General features: G+C 40.2%; 1 protein-coding gene across 2 annotated transcripts in view; it reads left to right on the forward strand.

Annotated features, from left to right (window-relative positions):
* The first annotated feature begins 18,501 nt into the window (after positions 1-18,501).
* The window catches only part of ABCC9 (ATP binding cassette subfamily C member 9), a 122,484-nt gene continuing 113,133 nt past the window's right edge, over positions 18,502-27,852 (forward strand). For both annotated transcript variants that reach the window (XM_075553054.1, XM_075553055.1), the window contains exons 1-3: positions 18,502-18,643; positions 22,597-22,738; positions 26,487-26,608. In XM_075553054.1, coding sequence (XP_075409169.1) covers positions 18,502-18,643; positions 22,597-22,738; positions 26,487-26,608 — 406 coding nt within the window. The remainder of the gene's footprint in view (positions 18,644-22,596; positions 22,739-26,486; positions 26,609-27,852) is intronic.

Here is a 27,852-nt window from a genome sequence, read left to right on the forward strand (position 1 = left end):
ACGGCCAGACATCTGTGCTCCGATGTTCATTGAGGCATAGTTCACAATCGCAAGGAGTTGGAAACAACCCAAATTTCCATCAACAGTTGAATGGATTAAAAATCTGTGGTACATACATACAACGGAGTACTATGCATCGCAAAAACCAGTGATGAAGCATGTTGCCGCATGGGAAGAACTGGAGGAAATTATGCTAATTGAAGTAAGCCAAGCACAAATATATATATATATATATATATATATATATATATATATATATATATATAAAGAACAGAAAAGTAAATGCAAAAGGGCACAGGAAAAAAGCTACTTTATACAAACACTCCAGGGATGAGGTCCAGGTAGTATGGCAGGGGCCAGACCAAAGCCAGGGGTACATATGGTTGCCAACTAAAAAGGGGCTGGGGAGGGAGGAAAAGGGAAAGAAAAACAAAAAATGAAGGATGTGTGGTGGGAGAATAGGGCACTGTCCCACCCAAGGGGAGGGTATTGTTTGTGTCTCCACAGGGAAAGAGGGACCAGATTTAAAGCCAGTGCCAGATGAATGCAGCGTGTCGGCACGGAGTGGGTAGCCAGCGGAGGGACCTGAGGGCTCTGCCCCCATACCAGTTACATGGCCAACTGCTCCCCACGCTGAATAATTTACTTTAGAGGACGGCACTGAAGCTGCAGCTAGGAGAGAGGGGCATAACTGAGCAGATCAAATGGGAGCAAAGAATGGGGTGGAAGAGAGAGTGGAGCACATCCTGGACCACCAGGCCTGGAGGACGATATCCCCACTCTGAACAGCCAATGCACAGAATGTACAAAATGGCTGATCCCACTATGAGACATGCCATCCCTTGCTGGTCCAGGGCCCTAAGGGGGACAACACTGGAGACTCAGTGTCGGGACTGGCCCAGACTGAACCCGTGACACTGAGGCAAACCACTAAAGGTGTGCAGCAGAGGAAGGAGCCCCTGAGGGAGTACAAAGGACAGACTCTGGGGCCAGAGCATGGCACCCCATTGTACCTGACTGAAGGACACGTCTAGAGATAAAAAATAAGACCTTGATCTATTTACAGGTCTTTCTTTCTTTAACTTTTTTTCTTTTAATTAATTTATTCTTTTATGGGTAATTGGTTTTCTTTTTTGTTGTCATTGCTGTGTTCCCATTGATCGCCTACCTTGCTGTGGCTTGATTTTTGGTGCATATTATTATCTCTACAGATCTATCTAGATAAGATAGACTGGATGAATAGTCTGGAGGAGAAAACAACGGGGCCAATGGTTTGGGGGGGGCATGGGAAAGAGGGATGTGGGGGTAAAAAGGTGGTGCTGACCATCCCGAGGATAGGGGAGCAACAAGTGATCCAAAATCAGTGGCAAGGAGGGTGTGAGAGGCCTGGTAGGGATTCAGCAAGGTCAATTAACTGAGAGAAATTACTGAATCCCAAATGAAGGCTGAGCATGATAGTGGGACAAGAGGAAAGTAAAAGGAAATAGAGGAAAGAATTAGATGACAAAGGGTATTTATAGAGGTCTAAAGACTGGAATGTGCATATGTGACTATATGTATATAAGAGTGTGGGGAAATAGATCTACGTGCATATATTTATAGGTTTAGTATTAAGGCAGCGGATGGACATTAGGTCTCCACTCAATTACTTACTCAATGCAAGAACACGCTGTTCTATTAAATTGGCATTCCAAGATGCACACCTTCCAAACATGATTGCTGAAGAAATATGCGTGCATAAGCAAATGTGGTGAAGGAAGCTGATGGTGCCTGGCTCTCAAAAGGTATAGCGTCTGGGGGTCTTAAAGGCTTAAAGAAAAACAGCAGCCATTTAGCTCAGAAGCAGCAAAGCTCAGAAGACGCACATCAGCCTGTGTGACCACGAGCTGTCTAAGGGATCAGGTATCAAGCATCAAAGAACAAAAAATCATATCACTGTAAGTGTGGGTGAGTGCAGAGTGGAGACTCAAAGTCCATCGGTAGGCAACTGGACACCCCCTTACTGAAGGGTTGTGGGGAGGAGATGAGCCAGTCAGGATGCAAGGTAGCAACGGTACAACATATAACTTTCCTCTAGTTCTTAAATGCTTCCTCCCCGCCACTATCATGTTCCCAATTCTACCTTATAAATCTGGCTAGACCAGAAGATGTACACTGGTACAGATAGGAACTTTAAACACAGTGAATCCAGGACAGATGACTCCTTCAGGACCAGTGGTTAGAGTGGTGATCCCTGGAGGGTGGAGGTAATATGGGGTAGAAAGGGGGAACTGATTACAAGAATCTACGTATAGCCTCCTCCCTGGGGGATGGACAACAGAAAAGTGGGTGAAGGGAGACCTCAGACAGTGTAAGATATAACAAAATAATAATAACTTATGAATGATGAAGGGTTCATGAGGTAGGGGGGATTGGGGAGGGAGGGGAAAAATGAGCAGCCGATATTAAGGGCTCAAGTAGAAGCCAAATGTTTTGAGAATAATGATGGCAAGAAATGTACATATGAATACCTTCTTTTATTAAATTGGAACTCTATGATGCTCACTCTCCCGACACAATGGCTGGAGCCAAAGTGGGTGAACAAGTAAATGTGGTGAAGAAAGCTGATGGTGCCCGGCTATCAAAAGAGATAGTGACTGGGGTCTTAAAGGCTTGAAGATAAACAAGCGGCCATCTAGCTCAGAAGCAACAAAGTCCACATGGAAGAACACACCAGCCTGTGTGATCGAGTGGTCCCGAAGGGATCAGTTACCAGGCATCAAAGAACAAAATATCATATCATTGACTGCACACCTCCATGATAGGATCGCTGAAGACAAATGGGTGCATAAGCAAATGTGGTGAAGAAAGCTGATGGTGCCCGGCTATCAAAAGAGATAGTGTCTGGGGTCTTAAAGGCTTGAAGATGAACAAGCGGCCATCTAGCTCAGAAGCAAAAAAGCCCACATGGAAGAAGCACACCAGCCAGTGCGATCACGAGGTGCCAAGGGACCAGGTATAAGGCATCATGCAAAAAAAAAGATAAGTGTGTGTATGTATGTGTATATGTGTGTATATGTATATATGTATATGTATATATGTATATATACCATATTAAATGAAGGGGGAAGTGCAGAGTGGAGACCCAAGGCCCAAGTGTCGGCCAATGGAGATCCCCTCATAGAGGGGTTTAGGCGAGGAGATGGGTTAATTAGGGTGCGAGGTAGTACCGATGAAGAACACAGCTTTCCCCCAGATCCTAGATGCTTCCTCCCCCCAACTACCATGATCCGAATTCTACCTTGCAGGGCTGGATAGGACAGAGGCTGTACACTGGTACATATGAGGGCTGGAGGTACAGGGAATCCAGGGTGGATGATACCTTCAGGACCAAGGGTGTGAGGGACGATGCTGGGAGAGTGGAGGGTGAGTGGGTTGGAAAGGGGGAACTGATTACAAGGATCCACATGTGACCTCTTCCCTGGGAGAGGGACAGCAGAGAAGGGGGGAAGGGAGAATCCGGATAGGGCAAGATATGACAAAATAACGATGTATAAATTACCACGGGCACATGAGGGAGGGAGGGGGAAAAAAAAAAGAGGACCTGATGCAAGGGGCTTAAGTGGAGAGTAAATGCCTTGAGAATGATTGGGGCAGGGAATGTATGGATGTGCTTTATACAATTGATGTATGTATATGTATGGATTGTGATAAGAGTTGTATGAGTCCCTAATAAAATGTAAAAAAATAAAATAAATCCCTTTAACAACTCAAAAAAAGAAGAAATGTACATATGTGTTTGACAGAATGGATTTATGTATAGATTGAGATAAGAATTGTATGAGCCCCCAATAAAATGATTAAAAAAAAAAGAAATTCTTGAACAGGGTAAAAGGGGGATCAGCGCTAGCAGGATTGAAATATATTTCAAGCTATGACTATCAAATTGTTCTGATTATATTAATAGCAAAGGAAAAATTGGAAAACAGATGAACAAAGAAGGTGGTTCATAATCAACTGCTATTATAAAAATTAGATGTTTATATTAAAGGTGGCTTTATAAATCATGTCAAAAGTTTGGTAAGTGGTGACAATGATTCTAATTTCGATTTTTATCTCATGGCACATGGTAAAACAAATTCTGGAATCAAATTAGGATATGCATTGAAACTAATTAATATGAGTTAATATATATCAGCTGAAAGCTTTGGAATACATTGTAAAAATATAAAATCACACATTTGCAAATATGTGTTCCCTTAACAGCAAGTGCTATAAAGGGAGAGACCCTGAAGTTGTTTCATTTCTGACCTGTGCCTGTTATATGATCCAGCATAAAATATGTGTTCTAATAAGTGTTTATAAACTATGTAAAATATGTTTTATTTTAAAACCATCATCACCATTTTTATTGATAAAATGAAAAATTATGCCATATTATATAGTATTATATAGTATAAATATAGTATTATATTTATAAAATATGTGTAATACATAACACATATGATGTATAATAGATTTTTTCTACTTTATGAAGTGAGACAAATTACAAGAAATTTCGAGACAAATGGTCAAGTGTGAAGAAATCTTTTACATCAGAAGAATTACAAAGATGAATGAACACTTGGTAAAAACAATCCAGTGTCAATAACAAAGAATTGCATGTTACCTGTCATATTATAAGAATTTTGTTTCCTGTTAAAATGAAAATATCCAGTTCTGATTGGGTTGTAAATAAAATAGATCATCTTAAACAGTTTGGGAAGTTAATAGCACTTCTTTAAAAAAGTAAAGGGATCCACACAATGGAATGTTATGCATGCATTTAAATAATTTCCATGAGGTTCTCAAATACTATCAGAAAATCGCTTTAAATGGCATTCAGAGACCAATTATGTTGTTGCCAGTAGCATAAAATATGCGTAGGAAATAGAGAAAAGGGGTAACAATTACTCAGGGTTTACTGTTGGGGCGGACATTGAATTCTCACAGCACTTTGCGGTTTTGTTGATCTTACTGTCAACTCAGTAGCATGTGCCTTTACGCTGCTATTGACGAGATACACAGATGGGTTAAGCAAATGACACCAAGCTAACCAGTAGGTTAGAAAAGTAGTAAATATTGTAGGTCCATGCTTTTAAATCGCTGTCATATAGCTCCTGTTTTTGTTTTAAAATGCAGGAAAACTTATTCAGTAATTAGCATGACTTTGTATCTTTGTAAACAGCCATACTAATAGCAGTGTGTGTGTGTGTGTGTGTGTGTGTGTGTGTGTGTGTGTGTTGGCCAGGGCGGGGCCGGGGGCTCCATCAACTCTTATTTTGTGCTGCCAAATACGGGGTTTCTATAAGGCTGTTTGCACGCCCCTCTCTGTGCGCCCTCTCCCCAGGCGCCCAGTTTACTCCCCAGGTCTGCTCAGACTCGCAGTTAGCGCCCTGCCTTCCTGCCCGGAAGCTGCTGCCTTTCCCAGCGCCTGAGTTGCCACAAAAACTTTGAGGGTGAGGTTGCCCAGCGCTGAATAGCGTTCAACTCCAAGTCTTCTGCACACTCCCTGTTGCCACGCACGTGACCCGCCAGACACCCTCCCCCAACCCATAGCGGCTGCTGGTTCGAGACCCCTCGCCTCGACTGGTCCATGCTCTGGGAAGGCGGTGACCTTGGGGAGGGAACGGCCTTGCCCTGGCTCAGCCGGAGTCCGCCCTTGCGCCCCGGCGAGGCCCCAGGACCGCATTTCGCACGCTGCGCTCACACTGCGGCTTGCGGAGATCTGGGCTTCTAATCTGGGGACCAGCTCCAGCCGCCTGTCCCTGGTCCTGGACGGGGCCCCGTGGGGGGTCCTGACCAGCGCCCTGGAGCACCGGATGCCAGGGCTGCCCGTCCTTTACTGGCTTAGGACAGTTGCTGCCAACAACCATTAGTTCAAGCTGACTCAGAACGTGCCCTTGAGAAAAAACTGGGTGCTAATGAAAGATTCCCTGCGTGTCCAGGCCAGCTGCTAACTGTGGGGGCGGGGAGGGAGAGCTCGGGTGAGGGGATCCTGCGTTACATACTCTCTCCCTGGAGAGTCACTTCTCAGGCTGGCCGCATGAGGAGGGGGAGCTGTGCTGCCCTTGGGGACCAAAGTCCTTCTTTGGGGGGGGGGCGTTGGGGAAGGGTCGCCCTTCACTCATCAGAGACACGGGAGCAGCGACCGAGGTTTTCGGGGCTCTGGTGGAAGGAAGTGGACGTTCCGCTTGAGCCCATGTTGCTCTGGCGAGACCTTTCCCAAGCACGCAGTCAGCCGGGTACCCGGTTCCTCTGCCCAGACGGAGCCCTCTAGGTGCCCAGTCCACCAGCAGGGAGAAAAGTGAAACCCAAATGCGATTCCTTACGTGGCCAATGCCAAAGCTCGGGGGAAAGACCTGCCTGCACCCAAGTCACTACCTAGTGTGTTCTGACGGCCGAAACCCCACTCTGGTGACTCCCAGAGTCACATCACAAGTGGCCGTGACGAATGAAGTTGGGGGCACGCACACAACTTGGGCTGGTGGACCCCGTGCCTCGCGCGCTCCCGTGCGTCCAGCCCGGCCGGGCGGGGGTGGGGAGGGTCTCTGGTCCCAGGCGCCGCGCGCGGGGCTTCTGCCCAGTTTCCTGCCTCGGCTGGAGTCGCCGCCGAGTCCGCCCAGCCCCAGAGCGGTTTGTGCAACTGAGAAACTCGATAGGAGGCGGCAGCTGATCTCCCACCTCCCTAAAAATAATCTGAGCAGCGCCCGGCGAGCTTCGGCTAGGGGAGGAAAACTCTGCCTTCGGAGTAAGTGAGTCCGTGCCTTTTCCCTAAATAACATGAAAACACTAACGGTAAGCTGTCGGGTGCGAGCTAACATTTTTTAGCCACCAAAAGCGCCGCCGCCAGTGCCCTGTCTCTGGTTTCCTCTCTCCAGGTCGCTATTTCTAGGATTCAGGCAGCGGGGCCCCAGACAGGGGAGAGGATCAGGTTTCCAGCCTTGCCTTCCTGACAAAACGGGGGGCTCCTACTTGCACCAACTGGAAACCGAGCAGGGGGGTTATAGTTATGTCTTTTAGACATTTTCTGGATTGTTCATGCAGTCGTTTTCTATGTGCTTAAGTTTTGCAGCGCTTTGCGTTCTGTAGGAGTTGTGCATTTCAGATTTATATGGTAATCCGGTGCAGGACGCCTGGGTTTGGGAGGTAACAGAGTGTACGCCTAAGGGTTTGAGCCAACATCAAGCCCAAGGTATTTGTGCTTTGCTTTATTTGGTTAATTAGGGATTTTTTTTTAAAAATCCCAACGGCAGTGTCAGTTCCAGCATTTCTTTGGGTGCGCACAGAACTTGCCAGCTACCAAAGGTTAAACGGGTGGGTTTAAGTCAGCAGTAAATCATGTCAGTTGGTCACTTTCATTAATAGTTTTCTTATACCTGCCATGGCCGCATGGATGGATCATAGACACACATCTGCTATTTTATGAACCCCGTGGACTGATAGGACAAGAAGTTATTAAAGCAATTGTGTTTGCCAGTGGTTTCCATCCTACAAATGCCTTAGATACTGATAAAGCACAAAGTAAATTCTTCAGAATGTCATATTTTTCACAATGTGGATTTGGTAATTTCTGAATACGCGAGAGAAAGAATTATTTCACATGTTAAGAATGAAAACTTCTGTATGAGTTTCTTATTCCTCTCTTGCAGGTGTTTGTTTCCAAGTCTGTTGGGGCCTCTGAGATAGCTATTTTATCAGAATTGTTACTGTCTACAGGGTGAAAGAAGACTGGTATTCACTTAGTTTACTTACAGTTTATCACCACAGCAGTGGACCGTCAAGAATAATGATGTATTTAATATTATTTAATACTTTTACATTGTGTTTAGGATTTGATGAGACAGTTACTGCCTCTCTCTGATGGAGGAGCCAACAGTATTGTGAGATCACTTATCATCTTCATTAATTAAGTTCACGTATGCTGCTAACGACTACTGAGTCAGCAGTGCGAGCCCACTAGCTGCCCCCAGGGAGAAAGATGGGGCTTTCTACTCCTATAAAGATCTAACATCTCGAAAACCCAAAGGGCCATTCCACGTTGATAGGATGGCTATGTGTTGAATTTTCTGGATGGCAGTGAGTTGAGGAGTCATACATTTAAGGAAGTATGAATACTGAGGTTAATATTCTCGCCATGAAATCATACACTTGGTTATCTGCGTATTTGTTTGCCTGCTTCATGTTTGCTGCTCTATCGATAGCTCCTATTGTCAAAGCTTCCCCTTTTTATTTGTCCTCAATATTCTTTTGGTAAACTCCTCCAGCCATGGAGATTGGCATGCACTCCTGAGTAGCTTTCAGTGGGTTGGAGCTTCCGGGAGGGCAAAGTCACATCCTCGAACCTGGTCTCTCATGGATCTTCCTCCTCCTTGCTGATAGTGACTCTCAGTGCTTTGATGACTCAGCTTCAGAAGGGGTGTGGCTGTAGGAAGTCAGGTGGGATTTTAGCTAGCTGCAGGATCAATTTATTACACCCCCCACAAATAAAAACAACTCCCCAAACAAGACAATGCACGATTAACTTAATGTAGGTTCTGAGAAGGCTATGTTGGGAGTTGACAACTGATTAATAAGAAATCCTGATTTAATAAAACAAAACTCTTGTCATCTTCAGCTTCTACGCAGTAAATTCACTCTTTTTTAAATTCACTTTGGCTTGCATATAGAGTAGCTGCTAGCATGGATGCCATATACAGTGGGCAATGGAGAAAGGAGGCGAAGGGGTGAAGGAGGCGGATGAAAGAGGAGAAGACAGAGGGAGCAGACAGGTGGGGGACCTGCGTGCAATGTGGAAGCCCTACTTGCGTAGTGGACTATGCATTGGGCTGCTAACCACAGGGTGGAGATTCAAATCTACCATTTGTTTCTGGGGAGAAAGATGACACTTTTTGTTCCTGTAAATATTTACAGCCTTGGAAATGCAAAGGTGCAGTTATACGCTATCCTATAGGGTTGCTCTCAGTCAGAATACGCTTGATAGCAGTGGGTTATTTTGGTTGGTACACACACATACACGTGTGTGCGCATGAATTAAAGGAGCCCTGTGGTGTTATCACACAGGTGTTATGAATGTTGGACTGCTAACTGCAAGGTTGGTGATTCAGGCTCTTCATTTTGCCTTCATCAAGAGTTACAGCCTCAGAAACCCTATGGGGTGCCCCTTTGAATCAGAATCTACACAATGGCGGGGGGGGGGGTATATATGGGTGACTTCAAAATCCTATTTTATTTCCATTCAGTTTTCCCCAAAGCCTTTGAAGCCCTCTCATATATACCTTTACATGATACCCAGAATGGTTGCAACCAGTGTGGTCGCATGTACTAATGCATTTTCATTAATGCCTAGTACATGATCAGCATTCAGTGACCATTTTATAATTAATTATTTAGTAGCTGAGACACCTGGTACACATCTGAAGAGGTTCTGAAATGTTTTCAGGTTGTTCTACTTCTTTGATAATTTCTTTACGCAGCTACAGAGCATTGATTCAACAACTATTTTTCTCGGTGTGATTAAAATACTACACAGGTAATGATTATAGCTAAGAGAGAACATATTATGCAAATTCAGAGAATTCCTTTTGGCATCTGGCTCAAAGATAATGAGTAAATATCCAGGTTTACAAATATGGCCAAGTTGGAATATTATAACTTTGTTTTAAATTGCACAAGTTAACTAAAGTAAGACTTATTGTCGGATTCATACTTAGAGACAGTTTATACATGTCTTTCACTTATGAGTGGGTTTAAATTTTCCCTTTATAATTTCTACCAAATATGAGTTGTCTAAACAATTCCATTACTAGCAATTATTTTTTAGCTTCTGTTTTTTCCATCTTTACTAAAAATAAACGTAACATACAAATATGAACTATAACTTCCACTTCCTGTTATTTTTTCCCCTTGGCTTTAGCAACCAAATTTATTCTCTAGGCGCCAGAAAACCAGAGAGGCTTTCTCTCTTTTGAGCTTTGGAGGGATGTACTTGCCTCCTTTCAATGTCCAAAGTGCCAGCCACCTTAGAGATCCCCTCGCGTTTTGGCCCCTATTGTCTCCTGCATCAAGGAGGTTCTAAGTGTGGGGAGACAGGTGCAGAGGACAAACTCTGCTTTCTTGAAGGCACTGAGGACCCTCAGTTTTCCTGCTTTGTTAAAAACTTAAGTTTATTCTAATTTTTTATTGGTCTTGGAATTTTAAACCCCAATACCACACTCTGATAGTGGATTCCAACTCTTAGTGACCCTATGCAACCCAGTAGGACGATGGCTTCAAAAGGTTCCTGCCTGAGATGGTAAATCTTTACATGCGCATAGAGCCTCAGCTCTCTGGTGCAGTCCGGATGCTTAACTCTCTGTGTCACCAGGGTTACCATTGTTTGTAAGAACTTACCAAATGCATAACCTCATACTAAGTCCTTCTTTTCTTAACCATAACTGTTATCATTGAAAGATGAGATGTGGTCTCCACCGAGAGAACATAACAATGGTTTCGCAATAAAAAGATTTCTAAGAAAGGATATGTGAGATTTAGTATAAAACTATAAATCCACAGACAATACAACTAGTCCTATCCATATAACCTTTTCATTTCAAAGGGAATTTCTCCAATAGTTTGTCTATTATCAATATCCCCAGTGGAGCCCTCTTTGCTGTCATTTTTCTTTTCCAGGAAAAACATTGCTCGGGACTATTGCTCCATCAGTAGTCAATGGAAGGGAAGGGAGACAGGGTACTGGGTTAGTTAATTAATGTTTGCCAACATTTAAAAATCTAACTTAGAATCCAATGAGACCTAAATATGAAGGGGAAATAAAAGGTCTGGCAAGGCTTAAAATCCTAAATTGTACTTATCTTAATAAGAGTAGATAAGTACAATTTAAGATTTTAAGCCTTGCCAGATCTTTTATTTCCCCTTCATTATATATATAAAAGGTCAGAGACGGTGTGATGTAGTAGAGAGAACATAGAGTGGATACTCTAAATACATGTAAGTGTAGATCCCTGCTTGTCTACTGGTTGACAAGTTGCTGAACCTAATTGAGGCTTATTATCCTCTATGGTAGCCTGGTTTGTAATAGGCTACAAGTTGAGCAGCTAACTAAAAGATCAGCTGTTCGAAACCACCAGATGCTCCAGGGGAGAAAGATGATGCTCTCTGTTCCTGTAAAGATTTATAACTCAGAAAGGCACAGGGGCAATTCTCCTCTGTTATGAGTCCACTATAAGTTAGAATTAACTTGATGGCAGTGAGTGACATTTTTGGGGGTTACCTTATAAAGTGAGATTCACTGTATTCATCTTGCTTGGTGAATTCCAAGAATATTCCAGCATTTATACCTATTCCTACTGTGCATTTGTCATACTATGGTGGCTTGTTTGCAGGGCCACCAAAGAAAAATGGGTTTTAGCACAGTTTCCAGAAAAACAGCAGACTAAATAAAAGGAAGAGACTTTCCACTTCTGGGGAATAAGCTGCTGAAAATGTTGTAAATAGCAGTATAAATTTTATATAATCCTAGAAGATGAACTCTTGGGTTGGAAGGCACTCAAAATATGATCGAGGAAGAGTACCTTCTCAATGTGGAGTTGGATATCATGATGTGCATGGAGTAAAGCTTCCAGGATCCTCATTTCCTGAAGGGCTACAATTCAAAGGAGAAGAAAGTGCCGCAAACATCCATTAAGAATGAGAGCATGGAATGTGTGAAGTAATGACATAGAATGAATAAAGATTGTTATCTAGATACTAGTGAGATGAAACAGATTGGTGATATAGTTAAAGTTTATTGCGCCAACCTGGCCAATAGACACACGTGGGGTTAATTGAAGGACAGAGGGAGAAATGGTTATGTGAGCCTCGCCTTTCGAGTTCTCCGGTCTCTTGCTTTCTGATGGTCAGACCAGGGTGCAGCTGCCTTAGCCAGTTCCCTGCTTCAGCTGCAAGGTTCATTTCTTGCAACACATAGCTGAGGAGAAGTCACATGGACCTACCCTGATGCAGCCCTGGTTGCTGGAGCAGCTGTGTGGAGACCCCTGCCAGTGCTGAGATGGGTACATCTTCACTGATTCAGCTTTCCTCCTGCAGTCAGTGTCATTGTGTGTGTTTTGTGAGACGGAGGAGGATTTTGTGGATTGATATTGGACATATGGGTTAATGCTGGACTTGTGGGCTTCAGCAGCACTGGTTGGGCACTGGTTGGGATGTTTTCTTGATGTGCTCTTACTCCCCCCCCCCTTTTTAAAATAAACTCTCTTATACATATGAGTTTCTGTAGATTTGTTTCTCTAAAGACTAACAAATTATGGTACCTTGGGTATGGGGTCCTGGAGAAACAAATCATAAGATGGGGAGTAGATGTTTGTTTGACTCTCCCTCATGGTAGTGTGTCATCTTTGTCTAGCCAGAGGTCAGAGAAAGCCACACTGTTTACTTGGTTGTTGTCTGGAAAATATGGGAAGTATGAAAATAGAAAGTTTTCAAGTCCACTTGCTTTTGACCATTAAAATTTGATCTTTAGATGGGTTTAGGCCATGCCTGCAAAGAAAGCTTTGAAAAGGTATGCCCCACCCAGTGCTTTGGAGTACTCAGGAACCAATGGTTTTTGTCAGAAGCTGGAAAAAATCTGGAACCATAAAGAAAATTCCACTCTGGGGCTGAATGTTAAAGAGAGCCTGAGAGCAGGCTGAAATGCTTTCTAGGTGACCACCTGGATCTACTTGTTGAGTGGAAGTGGGAGAAATGCAGCAATAAAGAGACAGGTTGAGTTTGGCCACTGACACCTGTGGACTTGGTTTACAGGGAAAAAAAGGAGACAACAAGAGCAGGTTGACTGGTCTAAACTTCATAACCTAGCACGAGGGGACTAAGTTTGTTGAGTATTGGTGAGAACGTATGGTCTAAAGTCAAGGCGACCAATGAGCACCCTGTGGAGGCTGAGTGAGGCAGCCCACATTGAGTTGACCAGAACCCGACCAGATGGAGATTTTTGAGCCCATGAACTGGTGCATATTGTTGCTGACCTCATGAATGGCCTATCTGGATTTGACTTTGCTTGTAGATGCAGACTTCACAAGGTTCCAACTGGAATGAAGATTCCAGTTCATGTAAAACCATATGATTGTCTCCTCAGAGCACTGGGTTGATGTAAGTGGGCGGTATATAAATTGGATACCCAAATTGGGGGGACAAAAGCATGAAGTGGTTGGCTTACAATCTTTCATAGTTGGGGGAACATAGTCACAGGATGAAGGGGTATGTGTTACCTAATTGCAATTGTAAGGCTAAAGAATTATGTACAAGTGCCAAGTTGGCAAGGGGTGGATTGAGTTAGTTAAAGTTTATTGTGCCAACCTGGCCAATAAACACATGTGGGGTTAGTTGAAGGGTGGTGGTGGGGGGGGGCATAAATGGCCCAGTGAGCCTTGCCTTTCTAGTTCTTGGGTCTCTTGCTTTCTGATGGTCAGACCAGCATGCAGCTGCCTTAGCCAGTTCCTTTCTTTAGCCGGCAAGGCTCACTTCCTGCAAGACATCTGTGAGAAGCCACATGGACCTACCCCAATGCAGCCCCGTGGAGACCCCTGTCAGCACTAAGATGCTTACACCTTCATTGATTCGGCTTTCGTCCTGCATTTAGTGTCATTGCATATGTTTTGTGAGATGGAGGAGGACTTTGTGGATTGGTGTTGGACATATGGGATAATGTTGGAATTGTGGGCTTGGGCAGCACTGGGTTGGGAAGTTTTCTTGATATGCATTTACCCTTTTTTTATAAAACTCTCTCTTATACATATGAGCTTCTGTGGATTTGTTTCTCTAATGTACCCAGACTAACACAATTGGTATTGGCCATTTTGAGCCTGAAAATCACATAACTTATTTTGTGGTGAATGACAAATTCAAGAGGAATGATATCACATGCCTCATCAAAAAGAACATTTCACAATCTATCTTAAACTAAAATGCTGTCTGTTATAAGAGAGTACCTATATTCATATAAGAAATCCAATTAACATTGATGAAACATGAAATCAAGATGCATTGATAATTATTGGTGAGTGGGATGTGGATGTTCAAAACACAGAGAAGTAATAGTAGTTGGAAAATATAACCTGATAGAAATGTAGATTTGTATAATAGAATTTTGCCAGATCAATGACTTCCTCCCTGAAAGTACCCTTTTTGAACCACATAAAAGGTAGCTGTTCAAATGGGCCTTGCTGGATGGAATACATAGGAATCAAACTGACTACATCTGTGGGAAGAGACAATTAAGAAGCTCAAAATCAGCAACCAAGAAATAGCCAGGATCTGACTGTGGAACACATCAGCAATCGGCCATATTTAAGTGCAGATTGAGGTTGAAAATTGAAAAAAAAAACACAAAAAAACCCCCATGTGAGTCAAAATACAATCTTGCATATATTCTACTAGAATTTCAACAATATCTCAAAATATATTTCACATATTGGATACTAACGACAGAAACCTGACAAGCTGTGGAGTAACACCAACAACATCATACATGAAGCAAACAGTCATTTAAATGAAAGAAAGAAAATCCCAAAATAAACGTTGAAGGAGATTGTGGTAATTACACAATTTGGGATTGGAGTCTAGTCTGTCAATTGGATTATAGCCAATGAGCCTCTGTGTGGGCATGCCTGGCCTTCTCCTGAGAATTCTGGGAATTCCTGGCTTTGCTTCTCTCTCTGCTCACTTCTTGGGAGACATCCCTGAGGACAAGACACATGTCACTACGCTTATAGACCCCATTCCCTGGCAACTAGAGACATCACGTGGAGACCCCTGCTGGCGTTGAGATTGTTACAACACCACTGGATCCAGAGACTTTCTACCCACTGGCCTGTGATCATCTTGCATTCGACATCATTGCATGTATTTCATGAGTCTGAAGAGGACTTTATAGATTGGTATCGGGCATATGGGCTAATATCTGACTTAAGGGCTTGAACTGAACTGGGTGGGATGCTTTCTTAATGTACAATTACCCTTTATATAAAACTCTTTCTTATACACATATGGAGTTTCTGTGGTTTTGTTTCTCTAATCTACGTGGACTAACACAGAGACTCTGTAATATGCTCTTGAACATAAGAGAAATGAAAGCAAATGGAAGAAGTGATGAAATTCAGAACTGAACAGGACATTTTCAAAGGGCATCTTAAAAAAGACAAAGTAAAGCATTATATGAAACTTGCAAAAACCCGGAGTTAGCCAAAAAGGAAGAATACTCTCAACATATCTCAAGATGAAAGAAATAAAGGAAAAATCAAGCCTCAAATTGCAATATCGAATGATTTTGTGGACAAAATATTGAATGGTACCAGAAGCATCCAGACAGTGGCAGGAATACAAAGTCATTGTATCAAAAAGAATTGATCTACATGCAACCATTTCAAGAGATAGCATATGATCAATAACCTATGATACTGAAGGAAGAATTCTTCACCGAAGGCATTAACAGTAAACAAGGCTTCAGAAAGGACAAAATATCAATGGAAATGTTTTAACAAACTAATGAAGCAATCAGAGTGCTCATGGCCGACCCACTAGGAAAGATCCATATTTGATTTCAAACTGAAGTATCCCCCAAATAATGAAGAAACGATCAACCAATAGCAATATCACGTGCAAGTAAGACTTTGCGCATCAACGAGGAAACTGATGTGTCAACAGCGCCTTCAAAGTCCTGCATCATTTTGTCCTCTGTTACTTCTCGAAATGAATCACTTTAATCAAAACACATTTTCCTTTTTAAAAAAAAAATCTCTTTTATTGGGGGTGTGTACAGCTCTTATCACAATCGATCAGTACATCCACTGTGCCCAGCACATTTGTACATATATTGCCATCATTTTCAAAATATTTTCTTTCTATGTGAGCCCTTGGTATCAGCTCCTCATTCCCACCCCCCTCCCCAGTGATCCCTCCCTCATGAACCCTTGAAAATTTGAGAATTATTATTATTTTTTTCATGCCTTACCCTGAACAATGTCTCCCTTCACCCACTTTTCTGTTGGCCATACACCTGGGAAGGGGTTATCCTTTCTCCTCCCACCTTCCCCTTTCCCTCCTAGTATCGCTACTCTCATTATTGGTCATGAAGGGGTCTGTCCTGGATACCTTGTGTTTCCAGCTCTTATCTGTACCAGTGTACATGCTCTGGTCTAGCCGGATTTGTAAGGTAGAATTAGGGTCATGATAGTGGGGGGGGAGGAAGCATTAAACAGCTAGAGGAAAGTCGTATGTTTCATTGATCCTATACTGCATCCTGACTGGGTCATCTCTTCGTTGTGACCCTTCTCTAAGAGGATGTCAAATTGTCTACAGATGGTCTCCACTCCGCAGTCCCTCTCACTCACATTGATATGATTTTTTGTTCTGTTCTTTGATACCTGATACCTGATCCCATCGACACCTCGTGACCACCTAGGCTGGTGTGCTTCTTCCATGTGGGCTTTGTTGCTTCTCATCTAGATGGCCGCTTATTTATCTGCAAGCCTTTAAGACTACAGACACTATATTTTTTCATAGTTGGGCACCATCACCACATTCCTTCACCACATTTGCTTATGAACCCATTTTGTCTTCAGCGATCATGTCAGGAAGGTGAGCATCATGGAATGCCAAGCTATTAGAATAAAGTGTTCTTGTATTGAGGGAGTACTTGAGTAGAGGCCCAATACCCGTCTGCTACCTTAATAATTAACATATAAATATGTGTAAATAGATCGATTTCCCTATACTTATCTATAAATATATTTACAAATGTACATGCCTGTATTTAGATCTCTGTAAATGCCCTTTGCCTCCTACTTCTTTCCTCTATTTCCTTTTACTTTCCCCTTGTCCCGCTATCATATTCGGCCTTGATTCGTGTTCCAGTAATTCCTCTCGGCTACATTGCCCCTAATCAAGCCCCACCAGGCATCCTATACCCTCCTTGCCATTAATTTTGGATAATTTGTTTTTCCCTTGTCCCTTCCTCTGCCTCCTCTTCTCCTGTGTCTCCCAGAACCATTGGTCCCATAAAACACATTCTTCTAATGTCTTGACCAAAGATTCTAAAAAATAGTCCTGATTAAAAAAAAGGGAAAAATGCAGACAGAATTTCACATAAATGTCCATGCTTTCTGGTGCCATTGAGGCTGGAAGAACCCTTGAAACTACTGTCTTGGAGTAATGTTTAAACTTTAAGCTAAAACTTTCCCCTGAAGTCTTTTCTGAACCCCAAAATAACTTAATTGATAAAGCATATCTGCCTTGAGCATTGTGTTTTTTTAAAGACTACCTATATGAGATCAAATTGACAACTTGAAAGTTCGGGTGAGTTTAAGACAATGGTGGTGGAATAAGGAGAAATTGGAAAGTGAGAGTGACAGCACACCTATCAAAGTCACTGAATTGTATGTGTTGAAATTGTTACAATGGTGCACCCTTCACTGGTTTCATACATACACACACACACACACACACACACACACACAAACAACACCCCCCCACACACACAAGCAAACAAAGAAACAAACATTTAAAAGAGCATCCTTCCACTCCCAGGGGGACGGACAATTGAAAGGTGGGTGAAGGGAGCCATCAGTCAGTATAAGTCATGAAAAAAAAATAATAATTTATAAATTTTCAAGGGTTAATGAGGGAGAAAGGGTGAGAGAGGGAGGGGGGAAATGAGGTGATACCAAGGGCTCAAGTCGAAAGAAAAGGTTTTGAAAATGATGATGGCAACAAATGCACAAATGTGCTTGACACAATGGATGGATGTATGGATTGTGATAAATGTTATCCAAGCCCCCAATAAAATGTCTTTTTATTTAAAAAGAGCATCTTTCCTTTCAAAACATAAAATGCATTTAACATAACAATATTTTTTGACTGTGTGACCTGAGTGGTTTCCTTTACTTGTTACATTTCATTTGTTTTTAGCATTTGGTTTTCAGAGTTTGTTGTGAAAAACTGCTGTTTGTAGCCATGCTGGTGTCCATCGATGGTTGCAGTTTTCAGTGAATCATATGGATGTCTTCAAGGTTGTTTGTTAGACCATCTTCAGTGAATGAACATGGGAAATGGTTCCTATTAATCTATTAGACTTTTGAATCATTCGTTTTATTTCTCTTTGCTCTCTTTTCTGGATATATTGCGACTTTTGTTCTTTGAAATAAATTTAGCCAATTGCTCCTGAATACCCTGAGAGACTATTATGCATAGGTATTCATTATTTCACACTTAAAATTTATAATTTTCAATTTAAGACAATACTTTTAAAATTAAAATACAGTATTTGGGGGGAAGTAATGAGAAAGGGAATCACATGGAAAGCCTAAAACCTTTATAAGAAATTTAAATGATTTTGGCCTAGATGTGCCTCTTTCTTCAACAATAAAATGACATGCTCATAGATTATCATTAGTAATATATTTTCTTTTAGGGAAAGTCGTATGAGAAGAAATGAGCCTCTCCTTCTGTGGCAACCTGAGTTCCTCCTATGACATCAACGATGGTGTGTTGCAAAATACCTGCTTTGTGGATGCTCTCAATCTGGTCCCTCATGTCTTCCTCTTGTTTATCACCTTCCCAATATTGTTTATTGGTAAGTAATATAATACTGATGTCTCATAAAGAGCTGAGATTTTGTATAGTGTGGACTTAAGTCCTTCAATATGGAGGCTGATAGTTAAGTCCGTGAGAAAAGAACAAGCAATTATTTTGTGTTTTCTAATTATGGACATTGTTGGCATATATTTAACTCTGATGGTTAAGTCGAGCACACATGCCTGTTTAGAAGTTCGCGTCCAGTAGCAGGTGCAGTTTTGCATATATATAAAAAGGACAGACATACAGGAGATGATGCCTGAGCACTTGTTTTGTTGTAGATGAGCCTCACAGAAAGTAGGTAAAACAATGTACAAACCTTCAAGGAATGGTCTAGAGAAGCAGATTTGTCAGATCAAGAGAAATTACCACATTACAATACCAGTTAAAGATTCAGGAACAAATTATACTGAGCATTAAAATACTTCAATGAAAGTACAACTAATGTTTCTTGGGCTGGTGGAAAGATTTGTTTAGGGACTTGAATAATGCAAAATGTGTAAGTTAAAATAGGAGTGTTGATTGCATATGTTTTAGGTAGAAATAATATATATGTGCCAGGACTTTGGAAAGGAGACAATCATAGAGTTTTCCATGTAATTAGATAGTCTTTGTATGTGTACATAGCAAATTATGCAGAGTATTAACTGTAACTTGTATAACCCCTCGAAAACAACCAAAGTAGACAATTGAACTTTTTATAAACTAAACTATTTTAATAAATAGATAAAAATGCTAATGTAATGTTCATTCATAAACAGATACTCATATTAAAGGATAGGAGAAAGAATTCAATTGAACCCATGATCAATTCCTTATCCCATTATTCTTACCACGTATCTTATTCTGTTTCTATCCTTCCACAAAGGGTAACCCTGTTTTGAGTTTGATATTAGGAGCCTTTGTGGTGGAGTGGTTACACATTGCATGGTCAGTAGTTCAGGACCACTACAGGGACAGTTACCCTGACCTATAGCATGACTCTGTGTCTGTGAGTTTGGTTTTTGGTTTATCCTCTGTATTACTTTACTATTATATCCCTAAAATAGATGAAAAAAACTATTATGAGGATGTTCTAAAGAAAATGAGTATAACAACATTTTAAATAAAGGTTTAAATTTATTTGTACAAATTTATTGAACAAATATGTATTTGGTAATGTACTTTGCATTATTCTAATAGCTATCAAAGAATTTCTGTAATGTAGCATATCATATAGCAACAAAGGCTACCATAGCTCTTGGTACAAAGTTACTCAGGTTAACCACATGCGCAAATGCTCTAAAAATATTGGGACTACAGTCGCCATACGTAACAGCAGTAATTGTTGATCATGCATTACTTTGTTATAGAGTATTAAGAATTCCTTTGGTCAAAAGTAGAACATGCAATTTTTTCACCATAATTCTACAGTTAATAAATTTAGTTTTTGACATCTAGGTGTCAAAGTGAGATCGTAGAGAAAAAATTTTCACTTAAAATATTGACTACTGGAATTAATGAGGGGTCATAAATACTTAAAATCTCAAAGAAGTATTAGGTTCAAGGAAAATTCTAATGCTGAATAAAAGACACAGAATTTAACTGCAAGAGCTATACTATAAATTCTAAGAAAATCCCCAAATGCAACCATTTCCATCGAATGGGTTCAGACTCATAGTCACACTATAGGACAAATAACTGCTCCACGGTGTTTCTGTGACTACATATCTTCATGAAAACAGATGCCCTCATTTTCCTCCCACTTAGTGGCAGGGGATTTGAACCAGAGACCTTTTAGGGACTCCAAAATACTAAGAGAATATGTTAAATGTAAGTAATCTTCCAATAGCGAAGTACATTTAAGAGCAACCAAGACATAAACCAATTTCTTTCCATAGAATGCTTCAGGGTCTTATTTGTCTATACTGACTTTCCTTCCTACACTATTTCAAGCACAGACTCCTATTCATCTTTAAATTATACTCTTACCAGAAAAAGAAAAAAGAGGAAAACAAGATACAAAGTTATTTCCTGCACACTACACAGGAGCTGGTTTCCACGGAGAGAGTTCAGAATGCTCCTTAGAAGGGAGGTTGACAAGACCTCAGCACACACACTTTGGACATGTGACATTAGAAGTACATGTCCCTGGAAAAGGACCTCGTGCTTGGTAAGGTAGAGGGTCAGCGAAAAACAGAACGATGGATTGACACAGTGGTGCAACAATGGGTTCAAGGTCAACAGTAATTGGGAGGATGGGCCAAACCTGGCGGTGTTTTATTCTGTTATACAAAGGGTTTTTATCAATCCAAACCAACTCAATGGCAACCTCACAACCACAGCTACGACAACATGATTCTGAGAAGAAACCGAAACTTTACTGAAATGCGATCTTGATGATTTTCTATAGTGATGAGGTAGGGGTGAGCCCAGGGGTTTCACTGCAGGGTTTGGGGAGCATTGACTGCCTGTGGTAATACTGTCAATCCACATGACTTCAAAATGACCGTCTAGAACATTTAAGTGTAGTGTTGCCACAGAAACTCAGGACTTTTAATAAAAATATCCCTGTAGTCATAACAAAAACACGACTGAAAGCTTAGTTTACATGCAGCAATATACCTATCAGGCTAAATAAAACGTTTTACTTTTTGAACCTTCTGTTACACTCTGGTTGGAGCTGTTATTGCAACCCCATTAAAGTGATGCTTTGAATCATGGGTTTTTGTTTGCATATACTAACATTATGGCAGGTGTTTTAATGTTGCTTATTTTGTCCTTTTTTTGCTTTTAGCTACTATATTGTAGTAATGAGCATTTCTGAACTTTTATCAATAACTTTTTTGTGAATGAAGTAGTAATCAAAGGATAAGAAGGAGAGCAATCAGAAACAGCTGCCACTCAGTAGCTGATAATAAAATTTAATGCACCAAGATTTTACAAAAAAATTGTTGTCAGTATTCATATAATCTAAGAAATTTCATTTAAACAATTTAGAATGATTTCTCTCACATACTATTCTATGGTTACCACTGGTAGTAATCATTGCTAAGTATTGTTTTTTTTATTAAATACTTTTCTTGGGGGCTCTTACATCTCTTATCATAATCCATATATTCATCCATTGTGTCCAGCACATTGGTACATATGCTGCCATCATCATTTGCAAAGCATTCTCTTCCCACTTGAGCCCTGATATCAGCTCCCCATTTCTGCCCCTTCCCTCTCCCATCCACACTCCCTCATGAACCCTGGATAAGTTATAGATTATTTTCACACTAAGGATTTTGTGTGGTCAGGATTGGGAAGGGGTTCTTGGAGTTGGGAGCAGGGTGACAGTATTAGTTACCATGCTGGACAATGCCAGTTCTAGTAAAGCCACTGGGTAAATCCATAATGCTCTCAAGCCTGCTCAAAGGTGCATCATCCAGAAACACAACTTTAACTTTCTTTGAGAAAGACGTCAGTACTGCTGGTTGAATTGAGCCAGTCCAGTCAGAAGCAATCATTTTTCTCTTATGGTGGTGCATATGATTAATGGTTGCATCTTGCATTTCATCACCAAATTTCTCTTGCTTTTTTCCTTATTAGACTCTGATTGGATCTTCTGTTTTGAAAGATTCTAGACACCAAATTTCTTTGACTATTATTATTAACTTGTTTTCCTTTTGAATCAAGTTTAAACATTTTAATTTGTCCCTAGAAACTATCGATTAGCAGGAGATAACCATGTTGTCACCTGGAAGTGGTGTTATTCTTGGTCCTTACAATAAGTGTTTATATGTTAGCTAGTTAGTCTAGGCAGTCTTGTAAAAAGCTAATTAAAATTGTTATTTTAAAAAATATAATGAAGGCCTCAGAAAGCAATAGGTGTTGGGAACCCTAAGCAATGTAACACAGTGGAAATCATTTCCACTATGATAATTGATCAATTTCTCTCTCTTTCTCTTTTCCTCTATTCTTTTTCAGGCTGGGGAAGCCAAAGCTCAAAAGTACAAATCCATCACAACACGTGGCTCCATTTTCCTGGACATAACCTGAGATGGATTCTTACGTTCGCTCTCCTGTTTGTGCATGTTTGTGAAATAGCTGAGGGCATCGTTTCAGATTCGTAAGTGATTTGATTTAGCTAAGCCGTTTTTCTTACACTAGTGGGTATAGTGACATGGATGAGAGCTGAGAGTATGCCAAATGAGCCTTAACTTTTCAGACCTTCCTCCCTAGGAACGACAGCCATCACCCATTTGATAGCATGTACATGGCTTCTGACTATTTTTATGTTGCGACGTAATTTCCCTGATCTGCTCTCTGTAACTTGTTCTTATTCATGTTCTTTCTAGTGTTTGTTTCCTGTTCAGTATAGTTCTTAGAGAACTTTCTCCCCTTTCCTTTTAAACACAACAGTTATATGTGTCTTTATAAACATATTTATTAGTTCCGATGCTTCAACTTCACATGATTCCATTTTTCTGGATCCATAGTTAAATGAAATAGGCCTTGAAGAAGTCTGAGAACCCAGTGATAAATGAAATAGACCTTGAACCCAGTCATAAAAACGATATTTTTGAGGGAGAGCTGTTAATCTTATAATAGAAAAAAATTGTATTAACCAGTTAGAACATAATGAGTTCTATTTATAACTCAACATAATCAGTGGAGTTCTTAAGTCATGTAACAGACAATAGATTTTATTTATTGATTTTAAGCCACAATAAGTGGTACATCTTTTATTGAAGAATGGATATGAAAAGACCTTTATAGACAATTCAAAAGCTACTTTTATCTAAGAAGAATCTTCTTCACATCTGTTCATACTTTTCTTTTGCAATTAATAAATAATGAGACATTAAAGCTGTAGCCACAGAGCCAATTATATTGCAATGTCTTGCTGGTGGTTATTGGAATAAATAATGTGCACCGCTTAGTTTATGATAAAGAGAAAGATAGGTCATCATTCCAAACATGTAGACATCTAATTGGCAATATTATTAATAACTGATCAAGCCTCTTTGGTACAAGTACTTATTATATTAACATAACCAGGGATGGTACTTGTTTTTCCGCCTTAATAGCTAGGTGACTCTACATATTGCTGCTCTGTTCATATCTTACATAGAACTAGATCAGTTCAATATTCCCCAGAAACTTAGCACCATGCGTGCAAGGTGACTGTCCTTTCTAGCCTCATGATTGATGGGTAGATCCAGTCAGAGACTTAGTTCAGGGCATAAACTAATACTGATGACACAGGCCAAGGCCAGAAAACTGTTGAATGGTGATTGGGTTACAAATGAGGTAGCCTAAAATACAATAAGCAAGCAAAAAAAAATACACCCTTGGTCTTGAACTGGTCTTCACAGTCATTAGCAACAAGTTCTTCCCCATAACTTTTTTTATTGGTTTCTCAAATACCATCTTCTAAAATTTATTTTTACTTTCCCAATGAAAACTGAAGAAGACAGCTTAATGGATACCATTTTTGTTAGACTTCACCTAGCACAGTGTTTAACACTCCTCGTTATTCCTGTTTTGTTATTTTTGAATTGTATTAATTATCCTTTACTTAAAATGTAACAAGTAATGACTGTAATTAATGAAGCAATGCAAAAATGCATACGTTAAAATTTATATCACTTCTATCTCTACCTGCTTTGAGATAACCAGTAATACTAGTGTATTATCCCACATATTTCCAAGTGTACAGTTTTTGTTCATAGAAGGGTTTGGCCTATATATATCATCCTGAGATACTGGCTTACTTAGAAATTGCTGATATCTTTCCAGGTCAACATATAGTAACTTATTTTTTACAGCCAAAAATCATAGTACGGGTGTACCAATATATTTAACTGTCTCCAGTTTTGAGGCCACAAAAAATCATGTTGCAACAAACAAATGCCCTTGCACGTGATTGGGCTTCAAAAAGTTCATGGAAAATATGTCTTCATCTCACTTTTAAACAAACATTTCAAAGTCCCCTCTATATATTCTTTATCTGGGACGGAATTCCCAAAGTGGGATTGTTGATATAAATGTTTGATGTCCTTTTCATTTTAATAGGTAGCTGAATAACTTCCAAAGAGTGTAGGCCTTCACAGTCACAGGAAAGTGCCTGGTTCCCTGTGTTCTCATTAGCACTGCATATTAATGGTTCCTGTTTGGTGTCCCTCCTGGAGCTGAGCAGCAGCACCTCACTTTTACTTAACTTGCTGTTGCCCTCACGATCAGTCTAACGTGTCTGAGTGGAAACTCATTGGCCATTTGAGGTCCTTCTTTTGTCCTTTACCTTCGTGTGCTGCTTTCTGTTTTCCACTGCAGCTACCTGCCTTTATTTCTCAAAGGGTAGTTCTTTGTAATGACTTATCTGTAGTTTGTGCTGCCCTTTCCCATATTCTGAAGTTTGTTATCTGATTTACTTATAGGCACATTTTTAATATAAAGAAGCTTCATTTTAAAAATATGAAAGGCTTCTGAATCTTCTGTGTTAAGAATGATCACTCTGCTCCCAAAATTCTCCTAATTTTTCTAATACTTTTACAGCTTTTTAAAACAACTTATCTCTTCTTTAGTGTGAGATGAGGATTAAGCTTTGCTTGCTTTAAAAGGAGGCCAGGTTGAAAAATATTGTTTGGAAACTGTGGTAACAATTGTACATTTCTATTTGATGTGATTGAAATATGGAATGATATATGTATTAAATCCTAACTAATAAAAATTATTTTAAAAATGAAAAAAAAACAGTAGTCTGTTAAGTCGGTATGACTTATTATGCAACACAATCCCTTCCCTAGTTTGATCCCATGAATCAAATGTGTATTGCACGGATCCCACAGAGGAGGTTCGGCGTCTACTGCAAACTTTGAATCCTCCAGGGGCTACGTCAAGAAAGCCTGATATACATCAAACGGGAATGATGGAACATTTGCTTATCTGACTCAAAGGAATACTAATTAAAAATAGAACCCTTAAACAAGTGGTAGCAAATAAAGTATTTCTAAGGGTTGTATTTGGGCTAGAAGATTTCACTTGCGGTTTCCAATTCTTTCTACTACTTGCTGTAGGACACATCACTTCCATTGTAGCACTAGCTCTTTTCCTTATCTATTGCCGCGAAACAAACAATTCAAAAATGTCAGGGTTTAAAGCAATGCATTTTTACTTGACGCAATTCTTTGGGTTTGCTGGGCGATTCTTTTATTTTGGAAGCTATCAGACAGACTCATCCACGTGGCTGCCTTCCACCAGGAGCATAGCTTGGGTATATCTATCTGTTCGCCGTCACGTGGTCTCACGTGAATGAATGTATCCCTTTACATGGCCTCTCTTTTCAACAGAATTGCCGAGGCTTCCAGATGGCATTGTGCCTGGGAATCTATGAGAAAGCACGGCCCAATCACAGGCTCCAATGTACAACTGTCTGTGAGGTCTCTGCTGTCACAAAACTTGCTGAGATCTCATTAGCTAAAACAAGACACATGTTCAAGTCCACAGCCACACAAAGGTGTGAACTCTAGGAGGTTTAATCAGTAGGGACTATCCATATATAATTATGGTAGCTTAATACTGTTTTAATATCTAATCAAGAAATATGATCTAGCTATTCCTCTTTTTTAGGATATTAATAGACACTCTCAGACATACTATTTAATTATGAGATTTAAAATAATTTCATCCAGAATATGTCTCCCAACATATTCAGCCTTTGTATATGCTCTTAGCAACTACTACTGCATTTTATATCTTAAGAATCTTATTGCGAAGTGAGAGTATTTGTTAACAAAATGGAAGCAAAACAAACAAACAAACAAACTGTTGGACACTATCAGCTTGATACCCTGACACTGTACCTTTCTCCACAGGCGGCGGGAGTCCAGACATCTCCACCTCTTTATGCCTGCTGTGATGGGGTTTGTCGCTACCACGACATCAATAGTATATTACCATAACATCGAAACATCCAATTTTCCTAAATTACTTTTAGGTAAGTAAGATCAATTATGATTATTATAACTATTTCTCTCTTTTTCCTTATAATGAATACTGCCAGAGTGAGTTAGGAGTTGGAAGCTCGGGAAAACCATGATAGTGAATTGTAGTCCTGCGTCTGAATTGAAGTAACGACGGCAATAAGAGTGGGGATGTAGCCAGGCTGAGTTGCTCTAAGCTCCCAGGGCTTCAAGTATTCTTCAATGAATGCCCCTCATGGTGTATTGGTCCTGACAGCAAGAAAGCCCTGGGAATGTGCTCCCATTCTGGCTTACAAAAAAATGTGCTGAATTAGGGTAGATGCACGACTCATTTTATCTCCCTTTTGACCCATTTTAAACTTGTTTCAGTTTTTAATATCTTCTACTTTCTTTGAACCCAGATTTCACTTACTTAATTTTAAGATCAGAAAGCTACTAACTTTGACGTGTGCCATCATTAAAATTACCAAAATATGGCGAAAGATTAAAAGAATTATTTTAACAGTCATAGCCAATTGGGCTGTTAACTGCAAAGTCGGTGGTTCTAAACCACTAGCAGTTCTGTGGGAGAAAGATGAGGCTTTCAACTCCTTTAAAGAGTTATAGCCTCTGAAATCCATGGGGGCAATCCTGCGCTATGAGATTGCCATGAATCAGAATTGGCTTGATGGCTGAGGTTTTCAGGTTCTTTTAAACTAATTTTTACACCATCCTTCAAGATTCTTCAGTTTCCATTTTACTTTATTTGCTTTATCCCTCTATCCATCCATTGTTTAGTCTTATTTATATGTTTTGAATGCATATAAAGTAAACTACACTGATTAGTGTGCTTCACACATAAATACTTAAGTATCTATAGTACTAACAATAATTAAATGCTTGTTTATAGCTATTTTGTAACGATAAAATTTACCTACACAAGGTACAGAGATCTAATGTTGCAAATGCCGACCCCTGTATAAATCCTTAAAAACACTGAACATTAGCTTATTTCATGGACGTTTACTGTGATTTTTGCCTTTTGATTCTCATTTTTCCTATAAGACAACATCTATTTCATTTTTGTATCATCATAGATTAGTTCCATCTGTTCAAGAACTTCATATAAATTCAGTCCTGCAGTACAAACTGTTAGACGTTGCTCTCAACTTGTTTTTTTGGAGGTTTATCCATAATGTAGTGATTATTAATTTTTCTTATAATTTCTGGATGATATTATATGAATATATCACAGAAAGTTGATTCTCCTATTGATAGA

The sequence above is a fragment of the Tenrec ecaudatus genome, chromosome 6 (genome assembly GCF_050624435.1).
Source record: "Tenrec ecaudatus isolate mTenEca1 chromosome 6, mTenEca1.hap1, whole genome shotgun sequence".
Lineage (NCBI taxonomy): Eukaryota > Metazoa > Chordata > Mammalia > Afrosoricida > Tenrecidae > Tenrec > Tenrec ecaudatus.